The sequence below is a fragment of the Galleria mellonella genome, unplaced genomic scaffold (genome assembly GCF_026898425.1).
Source record: "Galleria mellonella isolate WM207_F2 unplaced genomic scaffold, CSIRO_AGI_GalMel_v1 utg266, whole genome shotgun sequence".
Lineage (NCBI taxonomy): Eukaryota > Metazoa > Arthropoda > Insecta > Lepidoptera > Pyralidae > Galleria > Galleria mellonella.
Window position 1 is genome coordinate 749,639 of NW_026442061.1, and position 27,288 is coordinate 776,926.

At 35.4% G+C, this 27,288-nt stretch overlaps 1 protein-coding gene across 4 annotated transcripts; it reads right to left on the reverse strand.

The window, feature by feature from the left end:
- Window positions 1–587: 587 nt before the first annotated feature.
- On the reverse strand, window positions 588–27,126 carry LOC113516232 (actin-binding protein WASF2). Of its 4 annotated transcripts, none has more exons than XM_052895126.1 (10): window positions 26,919–27,126; window positions 8,700–8,857; window positions 7,865–8,016; window positions 6,937–7,199; window positions 6,222–6,429; window positions 5,534–5,665; window positions 4,498–4,666; window positions 2,988–3,127; window positions 1,364–1,594; window positions 588–918 (listed from the first exon to the last, which is right to left on the reverse strand). In XM_052895126.1, exons 2-10 carry the CDS (start codon window positions 8,819–8,821, stop codon window positions 725–727), a joined length of 1,611 nt encoding a protein of 536 aa, XP_052751086.1. In that variant the 5' UTR covers window positions 8,822–8,857; window positions 26,919–27,126; the 3' UTR covers window positions 588–724. The 4 variants fall into 4 exon arrangements, with proteins under 4 accessions (XP_052751086.1, XP_052751089.1, XP_052751087.1 ...); XM_052895129.1 differs by lacking the exon at window positions 26,919–27,126 and adding an exon at window positions 10,250–10,569; XM_052895127.1 differs by lacking the exon at window positions 26,919–27,126 and adding an exon at window positions 10,212–10,569.
- Between the last annotated feature and the right edge of the window lie 162 nt (window positions 27,127–27,288).

A 27,288-nucleotide genomic window follows, 5' to 3' on the forward strand; every position in this document is an offset into this window, starting at 1 on the left:
TATCGATCGAATTATTTGTGATCAAGGACAGCTTCTCAGTTTTAAGAATGGCCTCCTTAACGAACGAGTCTCTTCTGACAATTCTGGGCATTGCGCTATCTTCGCCCTTCGAATCGGTTTTGTTCAATTTCGTAGAAGAGGCCGGGGGCGACGCGATATCCTTCTGGGACGGTGGGGGCTCTCTCTTGGAAGGGTCGTCCGTTTTCGGCGGGGAAGAACACTCCCGATTTGGTGGCGAGACTAGGTCCCTCGTCGGTGGGGACGCGACGGCCCGCATCGGCGGCGACGCGACGTTTCGGGGCGGAGTTCCTTCGCCCCTACTCGGGAGAACCTCTTTGAGAGGCGGGGACGGCACCTTCGTAGGCGGCGAGAGGACCTTCCTGGTCGGGGACGCGACTCTAACTAATGGAGATCCGGATTTGACTTTCTTCATAGCCTGACACTCCACTTTCGTCTTCTGCGCCTCGATGTCGCGACTTAGAAACGAGGAGTTCCTCACATAGCACTGATCGTCCGTGTTGTCAGAGTCGAGGCGCGGAGCGGGCTCGTCGGTTTCCGGCTTGTGATCGCGAGGGGTGGAGCGGTCCGCGTCGAGCTTGGCGCGGTTGATGGTGATGGCGACGGGCTCGCCGCGGGCGTCGGCGTGCGGCGGCGGCGGGTGGGGCGGCTGGGGCGGGTGGGGCGGCTGCGGCGGCTGGGAGGCGGGCGGCGGGTCGGCGCGGCGTCACGCGCGGCTCTCGGTCCACTGCTCGGAGTCGTCGGAGTCGGAGTCTGCGCCGGAGCTGGTGTCGCTGAGCTCGACGGCCACGCGCCGCGCCAGGATCGACGCCACGTCGTGCAGCGCCGGCGCGCTGCGCAGCGTGTCGTACCGCCCCGTGTTCTCGTCGCACCGTTTCTCCACCTTGCGTAGTTTTATGCCTGCGATAAACGACTTTTAATCAATTTTTATTTATCGACTACACCAAATTGTAAACACGTTTTAACATCCAAAATTGTAAATTACACAATTACAGTGTAATATGAGTACTATATATTATTTAACATTATGTAATAGTTAACTCTGTATAGACTAAATGAATCTTGTAAAGTTATATAAAAACTTTTTTTTTTTTTTTACTTTTATGTCAATATACAAAATTTTTAAGTTTATGACTATACAAATAGTGACTGACTGTAAACTGTACGGCAATGGACACAACAATTTATATATGTAGTACATAGTAATGATGTATATATAGTGATCATACACCACTAACTTAGTGAATTATGACTAGAATATCCTTATAAGCACACAATGTACCGGGAGAAGTTCTAATTGTTTATCGTACATGTTACGTATTATTTGTGTGTGTACTATAGTTACCGTCGCGGATAGCCTTGAGAAGATCGGAGCGCGGGTCGGGCTGCGGCTCGGCGGGCGGCCGTGGTGGTTTCAGGGCCGAGGCGCCCCGAGCCAGCGCGCCGGGCGACGGCGGCCGCGGGCGGTCGTCCGCGCCCGGGCCCGCCGCCGGCGGCGAGGGCGGCGCGGGCGGGGCGGGCGGCGCCGGCGGCGGCGGCGGTGGCGAGCACGTGCCCGGCTCCTCCGACATCATGCCTAGTGATGTTCACATTCAAAATTAACCTTATTCTAAATGACGTTAAGTTCAATTTCATATTTAATTGGGACAATTAAACAAAATATATGACAAAGTAATTCATCAAAATTAGAGATAAATAGAAGACTAGTATGTTAAATTTATCGATCCTCGATCTATTTATCGAATAGGTGCCGAAGTAAACAAATATTGAAAAAAAAAAATTTCCTTTCATTTATTTAATTTTTTTTGGAAATTAGAATGTCAAACAAGCTAACGACCCACTTAATAGAAAGTGGCAGCCGTCGCATATAAATATGAACCTGATGATATCATGAGGTGGATATCAACCCGTAATTCCGTTATTACCTGATAAAAAGCATCTTAGCTGATACATATTATAATGGCAATTTTTTGAGAAATGTTTAACAGTCTTTGCTATATATAGATATACAGTGGTGGTCATATAACTAGAAACATTTCTTTATTCATAAGAAAAAAATAAATAAAAAGTATAACTTAAAAGTACAAATGTCCGTAAAAAATATACACATTCAATAATTTTTGAATGATTGTTGAACAATAATTATTGAATGATTATTAATTATAATTAATAATCTTTGGTATATTGTTAAAAAAAAAGTTTCAAACAAATATCCGTCAAAATAAACTATATAAAGCATTTGTTGAAGCATGAAATTCAATCTCCCTAGAAAACTAGCGTTTTTCAAGGCACTTTCTCCCACGCACAACCACTCTTTGGAATCAACTTCCACCAGCAATATTTCCGAACCGATACGACAACATAACCTTCAAGAAAAGAGTATATTCCTTTTTAAAAGGCCGGCAGCACACCTGCAATGCCGTAGGTGTTGTGGGTGACCATGGGCGGCGGTAGTCACTTACCATCAGGTGAGCCGCATGCTCGTTTGCCCCCTGTGTTGTAAAAAAAAAAAACAAAAATGTATGAAATTGATTGAATCAATGCCACAATGTTGTAGTGCTGTATTGAAATTAAGGTATACGCCACTAAATATTAATTATAACTATTGGTAGGCTGTGAATAGTAGCTATTTCGTAAATAACAATACTAATTACTAATTCTTAAAAAAAAAAAAAGTTTTTTATACTTTTTTGTTGTTGTTTCTAATTAGTCCACCATTATTGTTCACACCTTAAAACTGATTGAAATGTTTGTCCATAACGTAATATTAAAACTGCACTTGTGTAGTGGGATTTATATTGTTTTTCTAATAACTGATAAATCGTGGAACATATTGTTGTCCTATTTATTGTTTAATATCGAAACAAAAACGAAACGATTGCAGTGAAGTATCTCAGATAATGTCAAGGACTACTGGTAGTTTCTAATTATATGAGCACCAGTGTATATGATGTTGGTAGTATAAGTACCGATGACGGCGTGCATGTGGTCGAGGTGCGCGTCGAGCGCGGAGCGGTGCTGGTGGTGCGGCGGCGAGGCGCCGTTCACGAGCGGCGGCGGCGACAGCGGCGCGCCGTCCGGCGGCGGCGGCGGCGGCGGCAGCGTGCACCTGCCATACGTACCATGCAACATGTTACTTCATCATTATCAATCCCTAGACCATTCTATAACAATTCAACAAGGCTCCACTGTTAATCAATAACTTACATTCCTCTTTATCTCATATAATATGTGATTCCAAATAACCAGAGGGAGACTTTGTACAAAAGTCGATTGCTTGGGTACCTCTGTCCCATTCCTGTTTCAATCGTGAAGCAGTTGTGTTTGTATAGCTGTGTTTCGGTTTGAAGGGTGGGATATGGCGTGTATTTACTGGGTACAGAGGAATAACACCTGAATCCTTAGGAATGGCAATGCAGGGGGGGTATCATAGGCGAAACAGTATACTCTGTTATGTCCATGGTCTGTTATGTCCCATGGTTACCACTTTCGATGGTACTGCTTGTTTGCCATTCTGTAAAAAAAAAATATCAAATTTCAGTGACCAGTAAAGGCACTATAAGGTAACAAACAAACAAGCTCTCTTTCACATTTATAACATTATACGAGGTCTGTCCGGAAACTCGTATAAAAGTGTTCTGGCTTGACCCCTTCCTTATGTTTGCCATTCTACTGGCTTGTTGTATAAAAAATGGAGCCCGCTTCCGTTGAAGAGCAGCGCGTTTCAGTTTCTGAAACTCGGCAAGAATTGAAAGGATCTCAGAACAGTTTATGGGGATGATGAAGGAACCAACCGTCCACAAGTGGCTAAAAGATTCAGAGAACAAACAACGTCCTTCCACTTCACATTCCGACTCTCTTTCACGTCATTTATAACATTATATATATAGTTTTTGATATGGTATTCGCCGGATTTGGCCCCGTGTGACCTTGTTATGGACATGGGGGACATAAATGAGATTTTATGGGGCATGAGAAACCTACAACCAGAGGACTTTCAAGGAGCCTTCTCACAGTGGAAACGGCGTTGGCACAAGTGCATTATGTCACAGGGGGAGTACTTTGAAGGGGATAAAATTGATTTACCTGAATAATTGTAAAATAAAATTTTTAAAAACTTTTATACTCCGGACAAACCTCGTATATATATTTAATATTACTACACAATAGTTAATATAAAATACACTTTTAACTAATTAAACTAAACTTAAAGTTTTCAACCGTGAAGCAGTTGTGTTTGCATAGCTGTTTCACTTTGAAGGGTGGGATATGGCAGTGAACTTACAGAGTACAGGGGAATAACACCTGAGTCCTCAGGAATGGCAACACATGGGAGATATCATAGGCGAAACAGTATACACTGTTATTTCCATGGTACTGCATATGTGTATCGGCGACGGTTACTAACTTCCATCTGGTGGGCGGTCAGCATGTTTGGCATTCTGAGTTGCATAAAAAAAAATAGTTAAGATTTTGGACCTGGTGGGCGTGTGGGCGGGCGGCGCGTCGGCGGGCGGCGCGGCGGGCGCGGGCGGCGCGGGCGGCGGCACGGACGGCCGCGGCCGCCGCGGCGTGCCCGCGCCGCTGTTGCCGTAGATCGGCTCCGCCGGCCCGTACGGGCTCTCCTCCGACATCACCGGCGAGAACACTGCCACACGGGAAAATTATTCTTAGTAATGGGCTCTAACCACTGTTGCTACCGATATATCCTATCGGCTCGGGAGGAAGGGATGGTTAATAATGCGGAATGCCAGTTCCATTACTAGCAAATGTCCTGGCAAGTCGACTGCCGTGATCTCGCCTGGAAACCATCGTGCTGAATTCCAAATGTATTCATCACAATGGGCTAACGGACTTTCATTCCTCACCTATCATCCCTAACTGACGCCCCGCACGGCGTATATCATTAGCGCAGGCGCAGTTTCCATTACATTATCATCCATTAGAAAAACCCTATCGGCTCGACCTCCACGCGGTTCCCCTCTGGAAACCATCATGATTAATTTTTGGAAAATTGATCACAATGGGCTAACTAACTTGCTTTCATCCTCACCTATCATTCATCACTAGTGCCCCGCCAGCGTATACCAATAGCGCAGGCGGGGTTACCATTACATTCCCATCAATTTAAAATAAGTACACTGCAATGTTAAGTTCACAAATAAAAAGAAATTAAAAGGTTTTAGTTCGGTTTCCTTTGGCCATTTCATATTTATAATTTTATGGACACTGGCTTCACTACATTTTTACTAATAATCAAGAAGGATATCATTGCTGTATACTAAAAAACTACAATGTACAATTGAAGACCAATTTTTACATTTATCTATAGTTGGAAAACAAAATCTCCACAAGCATTCCACAGAGAAAATAGTCTTTTTTCCCCAAAGAAATATTGGCCAAAAAATTTTTTAAATATTAAGTCAGCCGTGGTAACTTTATAGATAATTATTATATTGATTGTCTATTTTCGGATTCGTTTATAAATAAATAGAGGTATTAGGAATTTATTTACCATGCCCATTTCCTGTGATTCTAGGTTGTCTGTTCTGCTGATTCTCTATCTCGATCGAGTTAGGTCTCGCGGGCTGGTTCGATGACTGACGATTCTGTGACACCCTGTAACCTCCGTCTGGAACTGAGGTTGCTGAAACGTTAAAACAAATTAATAGGTGAATACGTTATTTACAGATACATGATGTATGCAATTAAAGGTTTTATTGTATACAATAAAGAGTTCAAATGAAAAAGAAAAAAAAAGTTTGAGATGTATAAATTGAAAGAAGAATATTAATTTAAAATTTAGAACACACAAAATTTCCATGTGTTATTACTACAGTCCGTCAGTACAGTAGTACAGTGCAGAGATTTCTGACTGGAAATAATCGGCATGGTAGAAGGCGGAGGAGTGGCGGGCGCATACTCGACTTTTTTTTTATACAACTTAGAATGGCAAACAAGCTGAGGGCCCACCTGATGGAAAGTGGTAACCGTGGTAGTGTAGTGCAGTGCAGTGTAGTGTAATGCAGTGTAGTGTAATGCAGTGTAGTGTAATGTAGTGTAATGTAGTGTAATGCAGTGTAGTGTAATGCAGTGTAGTGTAATATAGTGTAATGCAGTGTAGTGTAATATAGTGTAGTGCAGTGCAGTGCAGTGTAGTGTAGTGCAGTGTAGTGCAGTGCAGTGCAGTGCAGTGTACTCACGCTGGTAGAGGGAGTCGGCGCGGTAGAGCGCGGCGGGCTGCGGCGCGGGCGCGGGCGCGGGCTCGATGTTGTAGTGGCGCAGCTGGCTGGGCGCCATGATGTGCTCGCCGCGCGTCACGGCGGCCGCCTTCTGCTTCTCGCGCGTCGAGTGCGGCGCCCGCACGCGCCGCCCCGCGCGCCCGTCCGCGCCGCCTCGCGCCGGCCGCACCTGCGCACGCGCACCTACATTAACCACGCTTCACCCCTACACCGCAGCTCTACTCATGCCCCGTGTGTGCTATCCCGCTATGCTACTATTCCCAACTAGACGACGCAGCGTGCCATTACTACTGTAATAGTCACCGTTTCGACAAATATCAACTTAACTAAGCAAGTAATGTGGTCCAAACATGAGGGTCACCATCACAACAATTTATACCGTGTTGGAGTTGCAATTTTGACAGGCTACAAATGCATCTGTTCAGTTGTTCAATAAAAGAATCACGTACAGCGAAAAATATATAAATCACTAATTTTAACAGATGCCAAATTCATACATCATTTACTGATATATTTTTCTTTCATATTATACTTTTTTCCTTGTGTAAAACCTATCAATTTTCACAGATGCCAAAAGTCTGAGCCTTATAGCAATTTACGAATAATCTTACATAAATAAACATAAGCTTAATCGTTAATCGAATAAAGTTATCATAAAGAGAACATTGTTCCTCACCTTCTTCCCGTGCTGTATACGCTCAGTGTCCTGCAGCATCTCCCTACGCCACAGCTCGAAGAAATAATCAGGATCCGTGTAGAATTTCCTGGCGTCGCGACCGTCGTCCCGGAACTCGTTGAGCCGCTCGAGCGGCGGCGGGCGGTCGCACCGCGCGTACGTCGCCAGCATCGCCGACGGCATCGTGCTCCGTGAGAACAGCTGCTGTTGGAACGTCCGGGAAGAGCGGAATGCTTTGCGCATCTGGATATCTTGAAGAGATACTGAAAAAAAAAAAGAGTTAATAAAAAAATTAATATGCTCACTAGCGTAATCCCAAATGATAAGAGATATTTGTCGACTATTATCGTTGAGGTATTCGTTACACTCGACATGTCTACATTTCGCCAAGCGTAATATTATAATCAATTTTTGGCAGAGGACTCCTACCGCTTTCACTCGAACAATTTTATCTATTATTAAAACTTTAATCTATATATCATTAAAAGACTCACACGTGCATGCATGTTGTATCTAACGAATTTAACAATAGAATCGCTTCAATCAGCGCTCACATAAGAAAGAACAAGGCAGCGCATGTTACCATCTCATTCTATCTAACAAATCTAACAATAGAATCGCTTTGTTTAGCGCTCACATGAGAAAGTACAAGGCAGCGCATGTCGCCATCTCATTCTATCTCATTGAATAACTAGCGATAACGATTCTATCAACTGATTCGCTTATACTTTTTCTAGGGAAGCAGTATTTTTTGATATAATGTATTGTGTGTTAACAGCAATTCTTCAGGTATATTAAACCACGTTAGAGGTTGACATGTTGAAGGAAGGCGGCCTAGTAAATCTTAGTCATATTACTAATAGTAATAAATCCTTAGTTTTAATAACGAAACAAGATCAATTACAAATATAAAGTGTCTATGGTGTACCTTCCTCAACGCCAGAGTCCAGCTGCGTGACCTTTATGGCCAGCCTGTCTATCCGGGCTTGCAGTACATTGGTCCTTTCCGCCAAACCTGTGGCCTCACGAGTCAGCTCACCGAACATATCTTCTGCATGTTTCGATAGTGAAGAGAGCTGTCTGCAATTTATATATATAATTGTTATAACTAGGTGTCATATAAAATGATTAATGTTTTTATATTAAACTATAACATTATATAATTAACCTAAATCCATGTATTAATGTGAATAAGGAAACAATGTGCCACCTTTTCATGTCTAAAACGTCGTAAGAGACGATTGAGGGAACGAAACCAGAAATAAGGAAAACTAGAAATAAACGGTACATCAAAAGTGATAATAGAAATGTAATATGCTACTGAATACAATTAATAGAATGTTTTCTTTTTTATTTAATGACCAGCAAGCCGCCCCAGCTTCGCACGTATAGATGGAAGAAAAATTTGTATTTTTATATTAATTTTAATAGGCAAATTTGTACTTTGAGTTACATTATTGTAATTTTTATAGGGTTTTATAGTTATTTTTTTAATATTATATATGCTTATGTTACTCGCTGGTAATGTGGCTTTCTATAGGTGGAAGAATTTTTATAGTTAATTAAGTAGTTTTTGAGTTTATCCATTCCAACCAAACAAACATATAAAAAAATCAAATGTTCCTCTTTATAATATTAGTGTAGATAAGTTCGCGCTTGGATTCACTTCACCTAATGTAAAGGAATATAAAGGAGTTACTACTTCAATTTTATCTTAAAATTCTATGGAGCGAAGAGAACGTGTAAAAACCATGGTACTGTACCGGACAGTGTTGGCGAGTGTTCCATTGGTGACAGCCTCTAGCTCGGAGGGTACCGCGAGCCGCTCGGGTACCGTGCCTCGCGACACGTGCACCGGCTCTACGCAACGCTTCGGCAGCGGCATTGCTGCGCGAGCCGACCAGCTACCTCGTAGACATCACTGTGAACAAAACTTATTTTATATACTGGCTCTCTCGACAGACGTCATACTGTCAAAAGCAATGTGTTTAACATCAATGTTTTTATTAAAATGTTTGTGAATTGGTAGCAAAGGAAAATGGGAATTTTACATTTTTCCGTACAATTTTTTTTTAATTTTCTCTTCATAAAAAACATTTAAAGAAATCAATTATTTGAGGAAAAAGTAGCCAAACTGTTCTAATCGTTTTCAAGTTATGCACTTATCTATTAATTTTATTTAAAAAGATTTACTACCTATATAGAAAGGTTATCTAAATTTTAAAAAAATATTCAGAAACAAGAAAAATAACAAATAACAATATGGTTCGTAAATAATCGCATTATTTAAAATAAGAACTGTTTCAATCATTTGTGGTCATCTCCAAAAAAAGATTATACAATTATACAAAGTCAAAAACAAACATACGTTCCATATTTAATTTTGTCAGTATTAACGTACATTTTATTGGAAAACCAAATATTAATTAGCAATATTTTAGTACTACTATAATTGGTGGACAGCCCGTGTACTAGAAATGGTAATTGCCGCCTTGAACTAACTGCATTCACATCTGAGTCATGACGATTTTTTATCATTGGATAACATGATATCATGGAGCAGCTAGATATCTTTAATATGTAGCTACTTTCATAACCATGATAATCTGTTGTAGGTAAACACCGTAAAATGGTCGTGGAAGATTATTAATCATGCTGCGTTGTTTATGGTCAACTCGAGTTTAATATACAGGCCAAACGCTTTAGACAGAACGTCTTTACACAAAAACAACTCCATAGGTATCAATGATATTCCAAACTTCTTTTAAAATGGGCTACGATAGTATCAGATACCGCATGAGGGATACGATGGGTGAAACAGTATACTCTGTTATGTCCATGGTACTGCTCATGTCTATAGGCAACGGTTACCATTTTCTATCAGATGGGCCGTCAGCTTGTTTGCTATTCTAAGTTGCATAAAAAAATCTGAACTCATCATCACGCAAAGACCTCTAAAATTGTCAGCAAACGAGCGCGTAAAACAGTTTAGTACCAGCATCACTACAGCATCACATTATATTTAATTACATAGTACCTTACCTTGAGTTATCTTTAAGGAATTTAAATGCACAAAGGCTATTGGAAAGACCAAGTCAAACGAAACTGAACGGCACTGTAGACTAATTTAGAATTCACAAATTCATTCTTCTTCTTATCAAATACTTTTACATACGATTACAAGTATTGTAATTACTTTGAAAGCAAAAAATTCCAAATTTTTTGTTACACAACTGCTATACAGGTGGTAAAACAAATTTTATTATTAAACTCACTATTTTGGCTTTAATTGATCATAATTAATTCCACTAACACTGGAAATCCGAATAAAATGGTTTAAACAAATTCATACAAAGTATATCCTTCACTAATGCTTATTCACTTATCACAACATTCACATCCTTATCACCCGTTCCCCGGTTAACGTCGACTGATTCATGTAAAACATCGGGAGTTTGTTGTATTACGAAATTATACTATATTTAGCTCGCTATAATTATCATATGGGATTCACGAAGTTTTAATATTTTTTTTTTATAACCTCAACACCGACACTACTACTTATCTTGCTATGATAATCCATTACTATAGAATCGATTATCTATTTAAACATTATCGTTCACTTGCACATTATCATTAATCGAATGAATACTGATAACGAAGTAACCGCTGCACCGATATCCACTAGCTGTGTGTGTAAAACGGAACAAACCAATCAAGTAACTGAAGAATTCACGGCAAGCATTTACACGCATCGTCTACGCCATATTATCCACTGAAGAATGTTCAATAAAAAATTGGTGATCCACTTATTAGACTATGACTTCAATAACAACAATTTGTTATTTCTCTTTTCACTTGGTGCAATAAAGTGTAAATAAATAAAAAAAATAAAATAAAAAATAAATAAATAAATAACAACCATTTTCCACCAGAAAAATTTTCATTCTAGTTGGTAAATACAAATTTCCGTACACCGGCTGTAAAAGCCCCTAAAAGGTTAATTTCTATATAGAATATACCCTTATTAAACATTTCAAATCTACATTTAGCGGTTTGTGTTGAGTGATGATATTACGTTCAAGAAAGTATAACAATATAATACAGATAGGTAGGAAGGAGGGAGGGAGGAAGGGAGGGAGAGGGAGAGAGAGGGAGAGATAGAGGGAGAAAGAGAGAGAGAGAGAAAGTTGTTAATAATGGTATGAGATGGCCTATTTGCTAGCAATACACATAGTGATCCGAGTCAGTTGACGGCATCATGACGATTGACGTCAGATTACACCATTATCTATCATTCTTCATTGATACCCAGCTAGCGTATACCTATAGCACACACATTCCATCTTCATAAATAAAATAAAATGTACTCTAACATCAAAACAATGATCACGCGCCAACCCAACGAGACCGTTAATGTTGTATAAGAAAGTTATAACCCTCTTAACTATGTGTGCATTTACTTAAAATGGATTATAGGTGTGGTTTTTAATCTACCAAGCAACAGAGAGATAATTTCCTTTAACTAAAGTAAAATAGATAGGTACTCCACTTACAAGGAGTTAAGAGACTCTTGAACCGTCGAGCAAATACGATGCATAATTTAAATAATTTCCCATACTAATTAAATAGACTTGCTGTTATCATGGAGGCTTACAATTTCTTGTCGTGTTTTTATTAATTTTTCTTTTAGTAAAATCTTCAGATTAACCCATAATCAGGCCCCATGTGCACTGGTATTAAAGCATATTTTTAAATATGGTGTGTTCTTAATTTTTACCTGTACAATGTATACCTAAGATCTGTTACTTAAAAAATATTAAAATTAAGACAACAAAAAAGTGGACATATTATGCACTATGCCTGTTAAGGAGCTCTCTGTTGTTTTATAATTTGTCGTTTATTATTTTTTTCCCCCTATTAAATTAATTTTTTAAGCTACTAGAAGAATGTTATTTTTGTTAAAAAAAAAGTAGAATGTTATTTTTGTTAAAAAAAAAAGTAGAATGTTATTTTTGTCATAAAAACCCAAATAATTCACAATTATATTTTTATTTCAAAATCATCTCTTATATAATGGAAACAGTGTCCATATCATAACTACCGCCAGACGAGTATAGGATATATAATGGATCACTTTCTTAAAATAATGATTTTTCCCAAAATGAATTGTTTAGTAAAAAAATGTTTAGCTTCATACGAAAGATATAAATATTGGTAATCAAATAAAGGTTCTATGAATTAAAAAAAAGACAAAGATCACTATAAAACTCCAATTACCTAGGTGGTCGATAAATCGCACTGTGTCTGATTAAGGGTTAAAAAAAACTGCCTTAAAAGATGCTTATAATATCTATTTCATCCTATATTTTATTCTAAAAGTGTCTAAAGAATAAGGAACGACAGATTTTTGGCACTCTGCCTATTCTATAAGGAACTCTATCTAGGTATCTATGAAGATAGATAAAACATTCTCCGCTATCCGTCATTAACTAGATCACAGTCTAACCGCCACGCTTGATACAGTTACAGTCAATAGGCATTTTCCGTGCTTTCGCCACTTTCCGTCACTTGTTCCTAGTAATTACGAGTTATTATGCTAACCAGCGGAACGTACACCGGCTGTGTTTATAATGGATGGTGGAAGTAACTTGTCTGGTGAAGTAATTTCATTGATGATAAAAATAATTGAAACGGTTCGTGCGTGCCTCCAATTAATTACTATTATTCTGAATACTAGCGATTCGGCCCGACTTCGCACGGGTAAATAGAATTTCCGAAAAGTAATATATAGCCAATGGTAGAGGGGGAAGGAATTGTTTATAATGCGGACTACCAATCCCACTGCTAGCAATATACCCTGGAAACCGTCGTATTCATCACGATGAGCAATCTGACCTGCTCTTTCATCCTCACCTATAATCCCTTACTGATGCCCGCCAGCGTATACCATTAGCACAGACAGGGTTACCATTCCATTATCATCCATTAAAAAACGATAATATGGTTTTTTATAGGTAAAAGAATTTTTAGATTAAGTAGTTTTGAGTTCAGAGAAATAACATTCTTTACAATACCAATATGGAGTGTTGTGTTCTCCACAACGGTAATATTAAACAAATGTCTCTATCCCACTAGAGATTGCATCACCATAATATTTTCAGTTTTACCTCAGTGCATAAATAAACATTACAATTAGATAAAGAATAATTCCACTTAAAACGAAATCTATTCTTTGTCAGTTCCTTTTTTGAAATTGAAAAATTATCATAAATAAAAAAGAAAAAATTCAAGAGCTAAAATTGGTTTGTCAAATGTTTAATGTTTTTTTAAGAGGGTTATAATTTTACTTTCTTTTCTGTAGGTGTCGTAAGAGGTGACTAAGGGAATTTAATAATCGAGGAATGGGCAGCAGCATCCCTCTTAAAACATTACCAAAACCTAACTGGGGCTGTCAAGTCAACCAACATGCCAAGCGTAGCAACTAGTGGCCAAAATCTTTTTGCGGAGGCCTATGTTCAACAGTGGACAGTTAATAGCTGATATGGTATGGGTCGCAAAACTAGACGGCGCTGAATATGTCAACGCTAAGGATCCATAGACTCGACCTATTATCAAGAGGAGTGCTTTAAAACTGACGACAAACGGCGTCTTTTTTGCGGTAAACGCGCAGACTTGTGTCTTCTTAGGGTTGAATTGAACAAGATTGTGTTCACCCCAGATTGAAACTTGATCGAGTGAAGTTTCGATTTCAGATACAAGTCTATTCTGGAATTCATCACATAAAAAAAATAAACTGATGTACAGAATTAAGCACAGCTGAAGTTGTTGAAATATAGAGGTTCGTAATGGAAAACAGCTAATATATTATAAAAGGTAATATCTTACCTTTGTTATATACATAAGTAAGTACCACATATATACCTACATGTATGCAACACCTACTTATATTTCTATTGTAAAATGCATTGGCATTTACCGAGTGGCGCATGCGCAGGTTACAGAATGTCAGTGTCGTGCCATTCTACTGGCGATGGCGTACCAAATCAAAACACAGCAATTGAGCGAGGCAATAAGGTATCAGAGTCGAGTAACTGTGTATCAAAATTGAAGGCCTCTATATATTATAGACTTATGTATTTTTTATGATGTTTATTTATTTATTCTTTATTGCATAATAAAAATTGTACAAATGGTGAGCTAAATGCCGTATGGCATTCTCTACTAGCTAACCATTAGGTGAAAACAGAAAGTGTTTAAGGGCAATAGTGGCTATTATGCATTACACAAAAAAATAAATTAACCTTTTTTTAACAAACAAGCTGACGGCCCATCTGATGGAAAGTGGTAACCGTTGTCTATAGACATGAGCAGTACTATGGACATAACAGAGTATACTGTTTCACCCACACGTTGCCATTCTTGAGAACTCAAGTGTTATTCCTTTGTACCCTGTAAATTCACTGCCATATAGCACCCTTCAAACCGAAACACAGCCATGCAACAATAACTGGTTCACGATACAAACACGAATAGGAAAGAGGTGCCCAAGCAAATGACTTTTGTACAAAGTCTTCCTCTGGTAATCTATTTTATACTTACCTTTTTATACCTTTATTATTTAGGTTTAGAATAAAGTTGTAATCATAATGAATATTGCATATATTTATACTAATAGCATACTAGCCTTATCCCACTACTTCGTCCACATGACCGGGATAAAAACTAACTTATGTCCTTCTCCATTCCTTATAGTGTATATATGTACCAAATTTCATATTGATTGATTAATCCGTTAAAAATTAACACACAAACACACTTTCACATTTAAATATTAGTAAGGAAGTGAAGATATACTAATTTAATATCGTTAGTAAAAACTATCGAAAGAAATAAAATCAGTAATTGGTTAAAAAGCTATATATAATAAAATCTATGGACTTCTCTTTCTCTCTTAAAAATAAAATTAAAACTATAAAGGGTTTCTCAATAAAAACACATTTCAATTTTTTTTTTCTCTAAACTTTCGTCTCGTCTATAGGTACCTGTCTAAGAGTGAGATATGAAATAAATAAGTAACTATGACGCTATAACGAATAGACAAAATTACAATTTAAATAAAAAAAAACTAACTACAATAAGACTAAACAGATGCTAATAGATAATATAGATAGAGACTTGGGCAACTACTTATGTAAAATGATCTCATTGTAGCTTTAACCTTGCAGAATATAACAGTGGATTAGTTATAAGCGTAACTTAACAGGGTAATATAAAATTTAATAAGCCAGACATTGTGTTATATGACTTTAGAAGTTCTCCTTGCAACCGGTTGACTAATCTCTTAAATTTTTTACTAACTTTAAAAATTTTTTTTATACAATTTAGAATGGCAAACAAGCTGACGGTCCTATATATAGCCTATAGACATGAGCAGTACCATGGACATAACAGAGTATACTGTTTCGCCCATGATACCCCTCCATGCGTTGCCATTCCTAAGGACTCAGGTGTTATTCCACTGTACCCAGTAAATTCACGCCATATCTCACCTTTCAAACCGAAACACAACCATGCAAACACAACTGCTTCACGGTAGAAACATATTAGTACATAGTATATCGGTAGTCAACAGTGGAAACTTAATGTATGCTAATCTTTACTACGTATATTATAAAGGTGAAAATTAGTTTATTTGTTTGTCTATTAACTATTGACACATTAATAACTTTACTAATTTTCATTAAATTTACACGTACCATATAGGATAAAGATGGCCTTAGGATACATTTCGTCGTGGTTATGCCAGCAATTAGCATAATGTTTTAAGGATTTGTATATTTTTATAAATAAAATAATATTCTTATTATTCTATTTACAAAAATATTAAGACTACGGGGTCCATAAACGCTGCATATAGAGATAACGCAGCATTTATGATCTCCGTTAATGAGTAACGGCATTCATCGTCGAATAAGTCATCATTAAAATGCTGATAAATCCACGTGCTTGACAATTACGTATCACTTTACACATTTATTTATATACTACTGAATGTAATAACTACCATTTATTTGGACAACGATTCTATCATTATAAAATTACTGTCTAAAAAAGACTAATGTTTTCAAGGTCCATGCATTATATGTGAATTTATTTAACCCAGCATAACTCCTAAACGTTTGAAAAAATTTGTATCGTTAGAATATTTACATCATCCTAAGTGAGACTAACTAAATTCTTTTTTTTTTTATATAAGGCATTCGAGTTTTTAATTTGCGTAGCAAAATATAGTTATTTTAACATCAAATATTTGCTTTGTTCGGCTCAGAAACTAAAAAAATACTCAAGACTGTGCTGTGATATCGTACACCGGGGACAATGCATACATTGATTGATATAACACGTTTATAAAATCTATTGTAACCGTAAGACTAGCAACCTCATTGCTAGCAATCCCTATCAGCCGACCTCCATACGGAATCCATCGTAGTTAATTTATTTTTTAATGTCACGATGGGCCAACTAACCTCCTTTTATCCTCACCTATGATCCTTCACTTCACTATGACTCGCTAGCATATACCGATAGCTTTAAGGGGTAACCCCCTTCCATTCCTTATTAATGGATAATTATTCAAAATTCTCTTATTACAAGAGTTAGTAACACGCAAGTGACGCCTTAGTTGTAAACGTTCATAGACTATGGTGACCGTTTACCGTCAGACAAATTTTATGTTATTGCAATAAATTTATTAAACCTACAAGTCTGGTTCACCACAACGCCAACTCTTGAACGTATAATGAGTATGAATAATTCGAACAAACTTTTGAAGCATGAAATATTTTTATACAACTGAAAGTGTCCAATAAGCTAATGAACCATCTGACAGCCATCGTCTATAGACATGAAAACAATGAGTAAAAACACCATGAAAACACTACGACCGTCACAAAATGTACTTCTATATCTACTTGAATGCCACCTCTTGGATAGAGTAATGTATACCCCTTGTATTGTTGTATTAGAGGTAACAATGGCTATCTTAACACTCACTTCTCACAGAATACCTCATAGTTCCAAACACAATGCACGCCTCGCCGTATCATGCTAGAAATAGGCAATACGTTGCCTACTCAATACTTAAAAATCTTTTACCAGCAAAAGTTTATTAAGTATTAATATGAAAATATTTTTCCATGAAGCCCACAAGGATGTTTCTTTTTGAACTCTATGATTATAGCGATAAGAGTAGAATTGAGATAACCGATTTGTTTACTCTACTAACTAACAAAAACATCTGTTCGCACTATTTTCCCACGTCCATATAGTAGGGTCGATAATTAGTAGCAAGTAAGTGATAACTATTATATAGAAAGATAGATACTTTATATTGTTCCCTCTGAAATTACAGTAGAATAATCAGTCATAACAAAAACTGCAAAATATATATTGTACTTAATCATGTTTTAACGACTGAATAAGTTGAAATTAATAAAAAAAGGAACCTATACATTTTTTAAATTTCATTCATAATAAAAAGATGAGCAATTTTGGAAATAGGCGAAAACAAATATCATAACACAAAATTTCTATATAATTAAAATTAACATGAAAGATTATGCAAATTTACTAACATAATTAACGTAAACAGTATCATATACCTATTAATAATATGTTAATTTAGGATAATTTGGTCAATAAATATTTCATTTAGTCCAGCGTCCACCCTTTTAAGCGTGATTGAGTAACAAATACTTTTACAACTTTCACATTTATAATATTAGTACGATTTCATAAAATAAACATTAAATTAACACACTATACGATGTCATAATATCTCTTAAAAGTACCAAATTATAATATACAAAATAAAAATAACCAACAAATTGTACGTAATTTTTTTTAATAAAGTCCATATTTATTAAATAATCATGTCATAGCATCTTTTCGTCGAAATAACACATAAATAAATAAATGTTTATATTATTTGTCCATGTAGTTAGAAGTAGTCTCGGTATAGAATAGGCCACCCCTTCCTTTCCCGTGGGTGTCGTAAGAGGCAACTAAGAGAACTTAATATCCATACGTCCCTCTTAAAACATTACTAAAAAACTCCCCTTATGGGGAAGGCTTGTTCAATAGTGAATCGTTACCGACTGATATGTTGATGATTAATTGCTATGTATTATTGTCTCATATTATTTTTCTGTCTTATTTTGAAATGAACAACTTCACAATCTTGCCAAGATTGTTTATAAAACACGCAATGTATAAAAAAGATATTAGCCGTTTTAATATTATTCTAATTAATATGTCTATATTCAGTAACCTCTCACTTTCCCGCCAATCGATTATCTTGTTTACGTAATTTGGCTTCGTGCCAGACACTTTCCACTCTTTATAAAACGTATTTGTCTCAGTGGAGCGACCTGAATGGCGTAGTGGTTTAGCAAGTTACCTCGTTCTCAAATCCGATTCTTAAGACTATTTGAATTTTTTAAACAACTTTGAATGACAAACAAACTGGTGCAACACCCGATGGAAAGTGGTAACCGTCGCTTATAGGTATTAACAGCACCACTGTCATCAGAAAATACACTGTGATATTTTCGACATCATAGTGTATCTTGTGATGTCAATGGATTGCAATTCCTGAAGATTCCGATGTTATGCTTTCGTAACTCGTAATTTCACTGCCGCATTCCGCCCTTCAAACCCAAACACAGTCATGTATCGATGTACATCCCCAAAATAGATAACCTTATCATGATATTAGCGTAGAATTAAAAGACAGGAGAGAAAATATATAATGACCAGGTATGTATGTAAAGAAAAAACGAATTAACAAATTTCAACGAATATAGCAGAATAACTAAAGAATGCTTTTAGAATGTTCATTAGGTTTTATAAAAAAATTCAAAAAAATACGGGAAATTCCCATTACGAGAAATTCTACTACTACATTACTACTGTTTTATTTTTTTTTTCAGAATTTAAAATTTACTCTTATCAGAGCATGTTTCTCAATCTGCTACTGAAGATTGAATTTCAGAGCAATTATTTTGTTTAGAGGCAACATAAATTTGCTTGTACATATAAATTATACTATGAAATACAATAGGTGGAATATATTAAAACAATATCAATACCAATCAGCGTAGGTATAAACACAATGCCCGAGTGGGAACATTCATCGATTAATTTGTATGCAGTATGCACCAGCCTGCTATACTAGGAGACTAAACGAGGATTGACAGCACCCACACTTAACCGCCTCATCTTTAAGGTATCTACAGCAAGTAAATATATGTATAACGGAATATCTTCTATACAACACAGAGTGAACAAAAACGGGCAAGAGTGTCTAACATATTTCGTACCCGTTAGCAAAAATCAAAGTGGGAGATCAAAGAAACGAGTTACTCTCCCTAAAATTTGAGAATTTTTTGACTCAATTTCAGTTGCAAATTCACCTCTAGCGCAACCAATATCCCACTTATAAAACCCCATTAATGTCTAAAATGATTGACTACAAACTAAAAGATTATTCGATAGTGGCCAGAGACGCTGAACAAGACAATTTACATTATTTACTGGCCGAATTTTATCTAAATATCGGGAGTAACAAATGACCAATTAGGATACGTTTCCAATAACCAAGACCGTTCCGAGTCCATTCCTAAATGTATCAGTTGTATGACAGTGACAAAAACACAGACGGGGTGGTGTCAATAACGCGACCGCGGTCGTGTGGGTGGGACCAATTTGACACATCCGCCACACTGCCCTGTTAACAGGTTAACACGATCGAATGCATTTACCTACTGAACATGATAGCTTCTTTAATATCTCTACTACTGTCGACGATCACCTGTCAACCGTTAGCTGTAGACATATTGAACACATTTTTTTATCCGATCTTGTGACAACTCTTCCCTGCATATCTTTTTTAAAGGTAATACAAAAAGAAATCTTCGTGTATATTACAAGTAGACAAGAGTTGTTACATACATCTGTACTGTAAAATCAGCAAATCCCGCGACGTCATTAACGAGATCATAGATTGCAGACGTCGCAACTACATCCTATTATGAATATGAATTGAATATAAAAGTAGGTACCCATCCATCTGTTCGTATGTCCTTTTAGTCTAGCGTTATAAAAAGTATAGATGATTTTTAGTACATTTGTGAGCAACGATTGGTATAAAACATATTAATGTCTGCAAAAAAAAATGTTTGATGTTCTCTTTATTGACATGGCTATGGAATGCGAGACCCGACAAGCAGTTTTACTAGTTTTCTTCCATTAGAAATACAAAATAATATTGTTTATTCTCATAATAACCATATTTACCCATTGAGTATAGCAAATCGACAAACATCAATAGATAGATATCCGTTAGCAATTCAAACGTATTAAATCTAATGATGCAACGACAGATTCAGAGACAGGTTTACTCCGGGGCCAACGGCCGAGACAGATCAGGTAATATCAGCTAAACGACATTGAACGTGGCAGAAAAATTGCATGGTATGGATATTAGATAGCATTGTTTCGCCGATCCGACAGAAATTAACAGTAGCACAATAAAAAAAATCACGCAAGTGACGTGACGATAGAGTCCAACGGTGTACCGCGTCACGGTCGTTTAAATTCAAGTGATTTTGCTCTAATTTCTTGCCATAGATCACGCGAATACAAACCAATTCTGTCTACTATTCAACCTTGCTACTATCAATATAAAATCGAATATGGCATGATTCCTTTGAAAAATATCATATTATAAAAGTGCGTTATGATATTGCTCTGATACGTTATGAAATAGAGCGCACCAATTCGGTCAATTTGCACTATATTCGCATCTCTATTCGTATATTATAGCTGCCTATTAATAATTATTAACGAACTAGTCCATACATTCCGTATGAAAGTTAAGAAATAGAATGTAGTATATCATCATATCGTCATAGTCGTAGAATACTGACGGATCTAACGAATATTACATATATAGATCCGTCAGTATTCTACGACTATGACGATATATGTTTTCTGGGGGACAAAACATTAAAACCTTCAGACAAAAGTAAATAAAAAAAAAGTCATATGTAAATTATAAAATATATAGTATTGCGAAGTGAAACTTCCTACTAATTAAACGATTACTTCAGATTATTACATTTAACGGGGGCCAATTAGGTAATAGTTAAATTAGGTTTATTGAAGGTTTTGACTTAATGAATAATATATAAAAAACGATGATAGTAAAGAACTAAGTCTATATAAAAAGTCTTTATGGTTTTTTTTAATATTTATTGCACATCTCGAATCTCACTAAGATGAGTCGCTTGTGCAAGTTGATTCAATCAAGGCGAAACACAAGCAACATTACATCATTTATGGTGTCATCACCATAGTTACTAACAATTAATTATTGATTAAATTGTAGGTTAATGAAAAACTAGAAATTCTTGCGAATTACATAATAGTTTTTTTAACACAGTAGGTCAACGAGCATACAGCTCACTTGATGATAAGTGATCACCATCGTATATAAGCACCCGCAACACTAGAGGAATTGCAGGTGTTTAAAGTGGTGACTAAGATTCTATGAAATAGCGCAAACATTTTAGTATTTTGTATGACTCATCGCTTAGGGAACACCCATCTTACCTATAATTTTTACGACAGCGATTTGTAAAGTGTTATGAACGGATTTCATTACAATAAAATTTAAACATTTTTGAATTAGCATTTTTTATTCAAAATTCAGTAAAAGTTCTTTATTCACGGTGTATACGTTTCGGAAATATGCCGCGAATACAGAAATCGTGAACATGGAAAGTCGAACCACTTATACAGCGGCAATAAAATTTGACAACATACTAGATGAGTAGTTGTAATAAGGTTTGTTTTACTTTTTTATTACTCCTTTTGCCGACGCATTTACAAAGGACACCAAATCCTTTTTATTAACATGTACCGATTAGATCTGTAAATCTTTAGCCGCGAATATAGGAATTGGGACGCAATTATTTTAATACGCGAATAGTGAAAACGCGAATAAAGGAAGTGTGAATAAGAAGCTTTTACTATGTTTGCATTATTTATGTTTCAGTATAATTAATATAAAATACTAAATAATTTACTATTTAAATAAGTACTTTTATTGCAATTTGTTTCACTGAATATATTACAATATACAGTTCCAGTCTGAAGGGTGAAATGTAGTTAGTGTAATTACAATGACAGCAGATAAATGAGCAAATATATTTTAATATAAACCACTTGGGAGTTAAGAAGATACATTTTTAACCCGACAAGAAAAAAATAAACTCAATTCAGTTAGTAAATACATAGAAAATAAAGAAATTTTAAAAGTAAATACAAAGAGAATTTTGTCCGCCATGTGTACAATCCAATAATATAAACAATTAATGGATATTACAAAGATAAGATAAATACTGTTCAATGAGACTTGTTAACAAGTATTTTTAAATGTCACATTTATAAATAAAAAATAAATAACTACATCTAATAACTATATACATAAAATTTCAAACAAAATTCCTTACGAAGTAAGCACAGAAAAGGGAGTGAGTTTACTCAAGAATGGCTAAATGATAGGCTTAAATTTATATCAAGTACTATCAATGTCGTAAAAAATTCAATTTAATTTTTTTAGCAACAAAGCTTTATCAATATAAAACTAGATGATCCGGCAAATGTTGGCATCTATCTATCTATCTATCCATTTAAGAGCTGCGCTCTTGTCGGTGGAACTCTTGCCACTCACTACGATTTTCAGCAAGTCTCTTCACCTCTTGATACGACACGACACCAACTCCTTCCTTGATCTGCCTGATGTAACTATGTCTCGGTCTCCCTCTCCCCCTTCTTCCTTCTATCTTACCTTCTATTATAATGTTCATAAGTTCGTCGTGTCGTATCAAGTGTCCTAACATTTTTCCCCTTCTGTCCTCAATAGTTCTAAAAATTTGTCTTTTTTCCTTATAATAATTAATCGCCGCGACTGCAAGGAGGGTAATCTAACAGGATATATTGTTAGCAATGGGGCTGCTAGCAATATATCATTATTTTTTTGCTATTGCTAACAATCGCCCATCCATAACAATTGTATAGTATGGTATCAACAACAGTAACACTATTTACTACTACTATAAAACTATTGTTTAGTAATAATAACGGTGAAGCGCGCACGCGCATCTCGGTCGTCAACTCAACACAGCGCTTCCGTCCACACGTCACTGCTAGGGAGGATGTCGCAGCTTGCCATAATAAATATGAATGTGATATACATACGAACATGATGGATATTGAGTTTCGTTTGTACTGCAAATACATAATCTACTCAAATAATGTTTATGTAAATAAAAAAAATTTACAAATATACATAAAAAATATTTACATATATTCCAGCTTATTATGCTTAGATACATAATGAGAGTAATAATTTAGTAACAGCTAAAATAAGGAGAAAGAAATAAATACAATTTCAATGTCTGAATTAGGTCTTTATTCTACTAAACTAGGGCAGATAACCTATATCTAAATATTAGGTATTTTTTAACAAATTACAATGCATGCAACACAATTAGTCACATAAAATAAGTTAAGATTAAAAAACTCAATCTATTTTGTAATTACTAAATATGTTACTTTTGTCCTAATTTAATATAATACCTTTTTTGAAGTTCCGTCAAAATATACTTATAATTGTAAATCCTGAACAGAGTTATAATAAGTAAAAATATGAATAATAGAAAAAAAATATATTATAACATAATGGTAACACCAAAATGGGACGTATGCAAGACCAAAATTTGCAAATGTTGGCTTCCTGCGATATCAAAACAAATTTGTGACAGATGACATATACAGTGTAGAAATTATATCAACTAGTTGAGTGTAGACCAAAAGAGACAGAGAGGTAAAATTATAGTTGCAGAGAGATTTTCCTCAAAGTGAGTACAAATTATCAGTGCAATACCGGCTAGAACTACCACATACAGCAAATTATTTTTATTAAATAATTTCATATTTATTTTTTAAATATACACCATACTGGACATGAACTAAAAACAATACTATAAATAAATATTATTTGCTTCAAATTAAGCAGCTCACAAAATTAAATAGAATTTCACAGATAGGTAAGTTCATATTATTATTATGTATAAATTGAGAAATTGAGACAATTTTTATTCTATTTTTGTTAAGGCTTCAGTACACCTGGGTCACTATGCCAGCCTCATAGAAATTATCTGCATACAACATTTGTCATATCAGTTTGTCAGGGATAGCTTTACCCACAGATATAGGTTTTTGACATTATGACTGCCAGGTTGGCTAAACATTACATTGACCCTACCATTATCTATGGGACAGTAGCACATTGTTGAGACTTGTTTCATTTCGTACAGGTAATAAAAGAATACAAAAAATATTTTATATACTGATTTGTAATAATAATGTATCATATCAGTTATGTTACCAGAGGGAGACATTGTACAAAAGTCGATTGCTTGGGTACCTCTGTCCCATTCGTGTTTCAACCGTGAAGCAGCTGTGTTTGCATGGCTGTGTTTCGGTTTGAAGGGTGGGATATGGCGTGAATTTACTGGGTACAGAGGAATGACACCTGAGTCCTCAGGAATAACAACGCATGGGGGGGTATCATGGGCGAAACAGTATACTCTGTTATGTCCATGCTACTGCTCATGTCTATAGGCGACGGTTACCACTTTCCATCAGGTGGGCCGTCAGCTTGTTTGCCATTCTAAGTTGTATAAAAAAAAAAAAAAATATCATAATCCAATTATCCGCATGTGCAGAAAATATAACAATGTATGCAAGGACCTTGATATTTTCCAACAATCCTCGCAATATTACATTAAGGCTGTCATTTTGTTACTTTAAATTTATAGCTGTCATTCTTTTAATGTAAATAATATCGAATGTTATGCAGAGCAGTTATTAGAGTGCAAATTTAATGCCATTTTATGTAATATTTATTTTATTAATGTATTAATTTGTAATCTGTTGCCTTGCTATAAATAAATAAATTATAAAAAAAGAATATCTCCTAGAATTTGGGATCTCAGGTTGTAATTCCAACTGGATTCTACCAGCAAATGTAAAAGGTCTTCAATTGAATTACAATATGTACATTTTGGTGACTGCTTAACTCCCATAAAGCGATAAAATTTGTTGAGTGGAACATGGCCAGACCTTAGCCAGAATACTATAATTAAGTAGGTAAGTTAATTTCAAAAGACACATTCTTTAAACCAGGGTACCAAAGATAGCATATGGCATATGGTCTTATACCATACCCGCTTTATACCTGAGCACTTTTCAGTGGGATCAACATGTCATGACACAATAACTTTTAATTTTACATGTGACTTCATTTGCTTATATACAATTTCTGTTCCATCTTTCATAGATTGTTTAACTACCTTATCTATTGTTTTGTTCCCTAGAACTGCCATATGTTATGGTGTCTATTGAGATTTTAGAGTTAAAATGCCAAAGTTAAAAAATGACTGTGTTTGTGCATGACTCATGCAAAAGTAGATGAATTACAATACTTTACAGTAAGTGGGATATATAATTAAATTTACCGAGAATCAAATTAAGTAAGTCCACAGTAATCTATGTATATCTTAGGTGATCCAAATAGTATTTATTTATTTATTTATAATAATGCCAATAGCCAATACAAATTACATTAATATCTATTATTTAACATGGTACAGAAAATTAATGCAGTTTCATAATACATTCTGTGTCAAAATGAATCTTTTCATAAAAATGATAATCAAAGCATGGTAAAATTGACAAATTGTAAATTGCCAAAAATATCATATATAGTAAAAAAAAAATCAATTATGTTGACTTTTGTGTATTATATGTAAACTCAATCTTGTTATTATTATAGTGATTATAAAGAAATAAAATACTCTCATTTTCTTAACTATACAGTCACAAACTGCTCATTGCTCATGACTTTAAACACAGATAATCAAAATGTTTATACACTAATAAATAAATATTTATATGGTAAAAGACTTTTATGGACATGGCAGAATATTACAAAGCAAATTTTAATACAATATGAAAGGGGCCTGCTGAGAATCAAACTTAATGAAAATTAGTCAATTTAATTTTAATAATTTTCATTAAGTTTTAAAAATTAATATCAATATAAAAACACAATTAATCTATAAGACCTTTGAAGTTCATTAAAAACAAATACATTTGCCATATCAGCTATGAATATAAGTTAGTCTAAACATATTTTAACACTAAAAAAATATTACAGATAATTATTTAATTTGTTTATTAAATGAAGTAACTCTGAGATTTATATTATTTTATTTAACTTTATAGCTAATCAATCATGATTATTGTAAATATTATTATGTAAAAATGTGACACTTGTCCATTTTTTAATTATTACTTAAATGTAAAGAAAAATTAAGAATTATGTTTTGTCTAAATGTAATCAAATTTCAAAGGGCAAACATATCTATTTACTCTGATAGCGTAATAAACAATCCACTGATAAATAGGTACTTTAAATAACGTCTCAAATAAAACAAAATTTCTAAAATTAAGTGTTCAGACTGTTTGTTGTTTCAATATTTTTAAACCTTACATAATGCAGTTATTCCATCGTAATTAGAATCCAATGTCAGAAATTAGCTTACAGACAAACTCTGACTACGTATGTTTAAAAGGGAATGCACAGTGAAAATTACTTAGAATGATAAACGTACATTAATCACAACGCCCATTTTGGCAAATCAATTTGCCAACAATTTAAAATACATATGTAAATAATATAATATATTCAGAAGACAGTAACGTTATTGCAAAATTAATTATTAATATAATAGATTAATTAAAATTATTAATAGGACACAAATTCTTGAAATATAGTAAGTACTCACCCTCTCCGCCCAAGGAAGTCAGCAGTACAGAAGAAAATACAAGCACAATATTCGCTGCCACTCGTAAGTTTCACAGGTAATACGACACAATACAGAATATTTGTAACACTTCGTTCTCAGTAACTCTTCCTCAATTTAATAAATATACAAACAGACCACCGCTAACCGTGCCACAAAACGAAAATGGCAGCGGTAAATTGAAATGTGTAATATAAGTTAACAAAATAAAATCGAGCTGTTGTAAGTTGGGACAGCGCATCTATCTCTCTTTCTCTATGGAAAAAATTCGAAAATGTAATGAAACAAATAGCTATAGTGAAACAGTTGAAACGACTTCTTAAATTTTTAGGAGTATAGTTAGTACCAAAAA

Coding starts and splice junctions, on each gene's coding strand:
- LOC113516232 (XM_052895126.1), bottom strand. CDS start 8,821: ATGCCGCTGCCGAAGCGTTGCGTAGAGCCGGTGCACGTGTCGCGAGGC. Junction 8,017..8,699: donor ACACTCGCCAACACTGTCCG/GTACAGTACCAT, acceptor TATAAATTGCAG/ACAGCTCTCTTCACTATCGA. Junction 5,666..6,221: donor CGCCGACTCCCTCTACCAGC/GTGAGTACACTG, acceptor TTAACGTTTCAG/CAACCTCAGTTCCAGACGGA.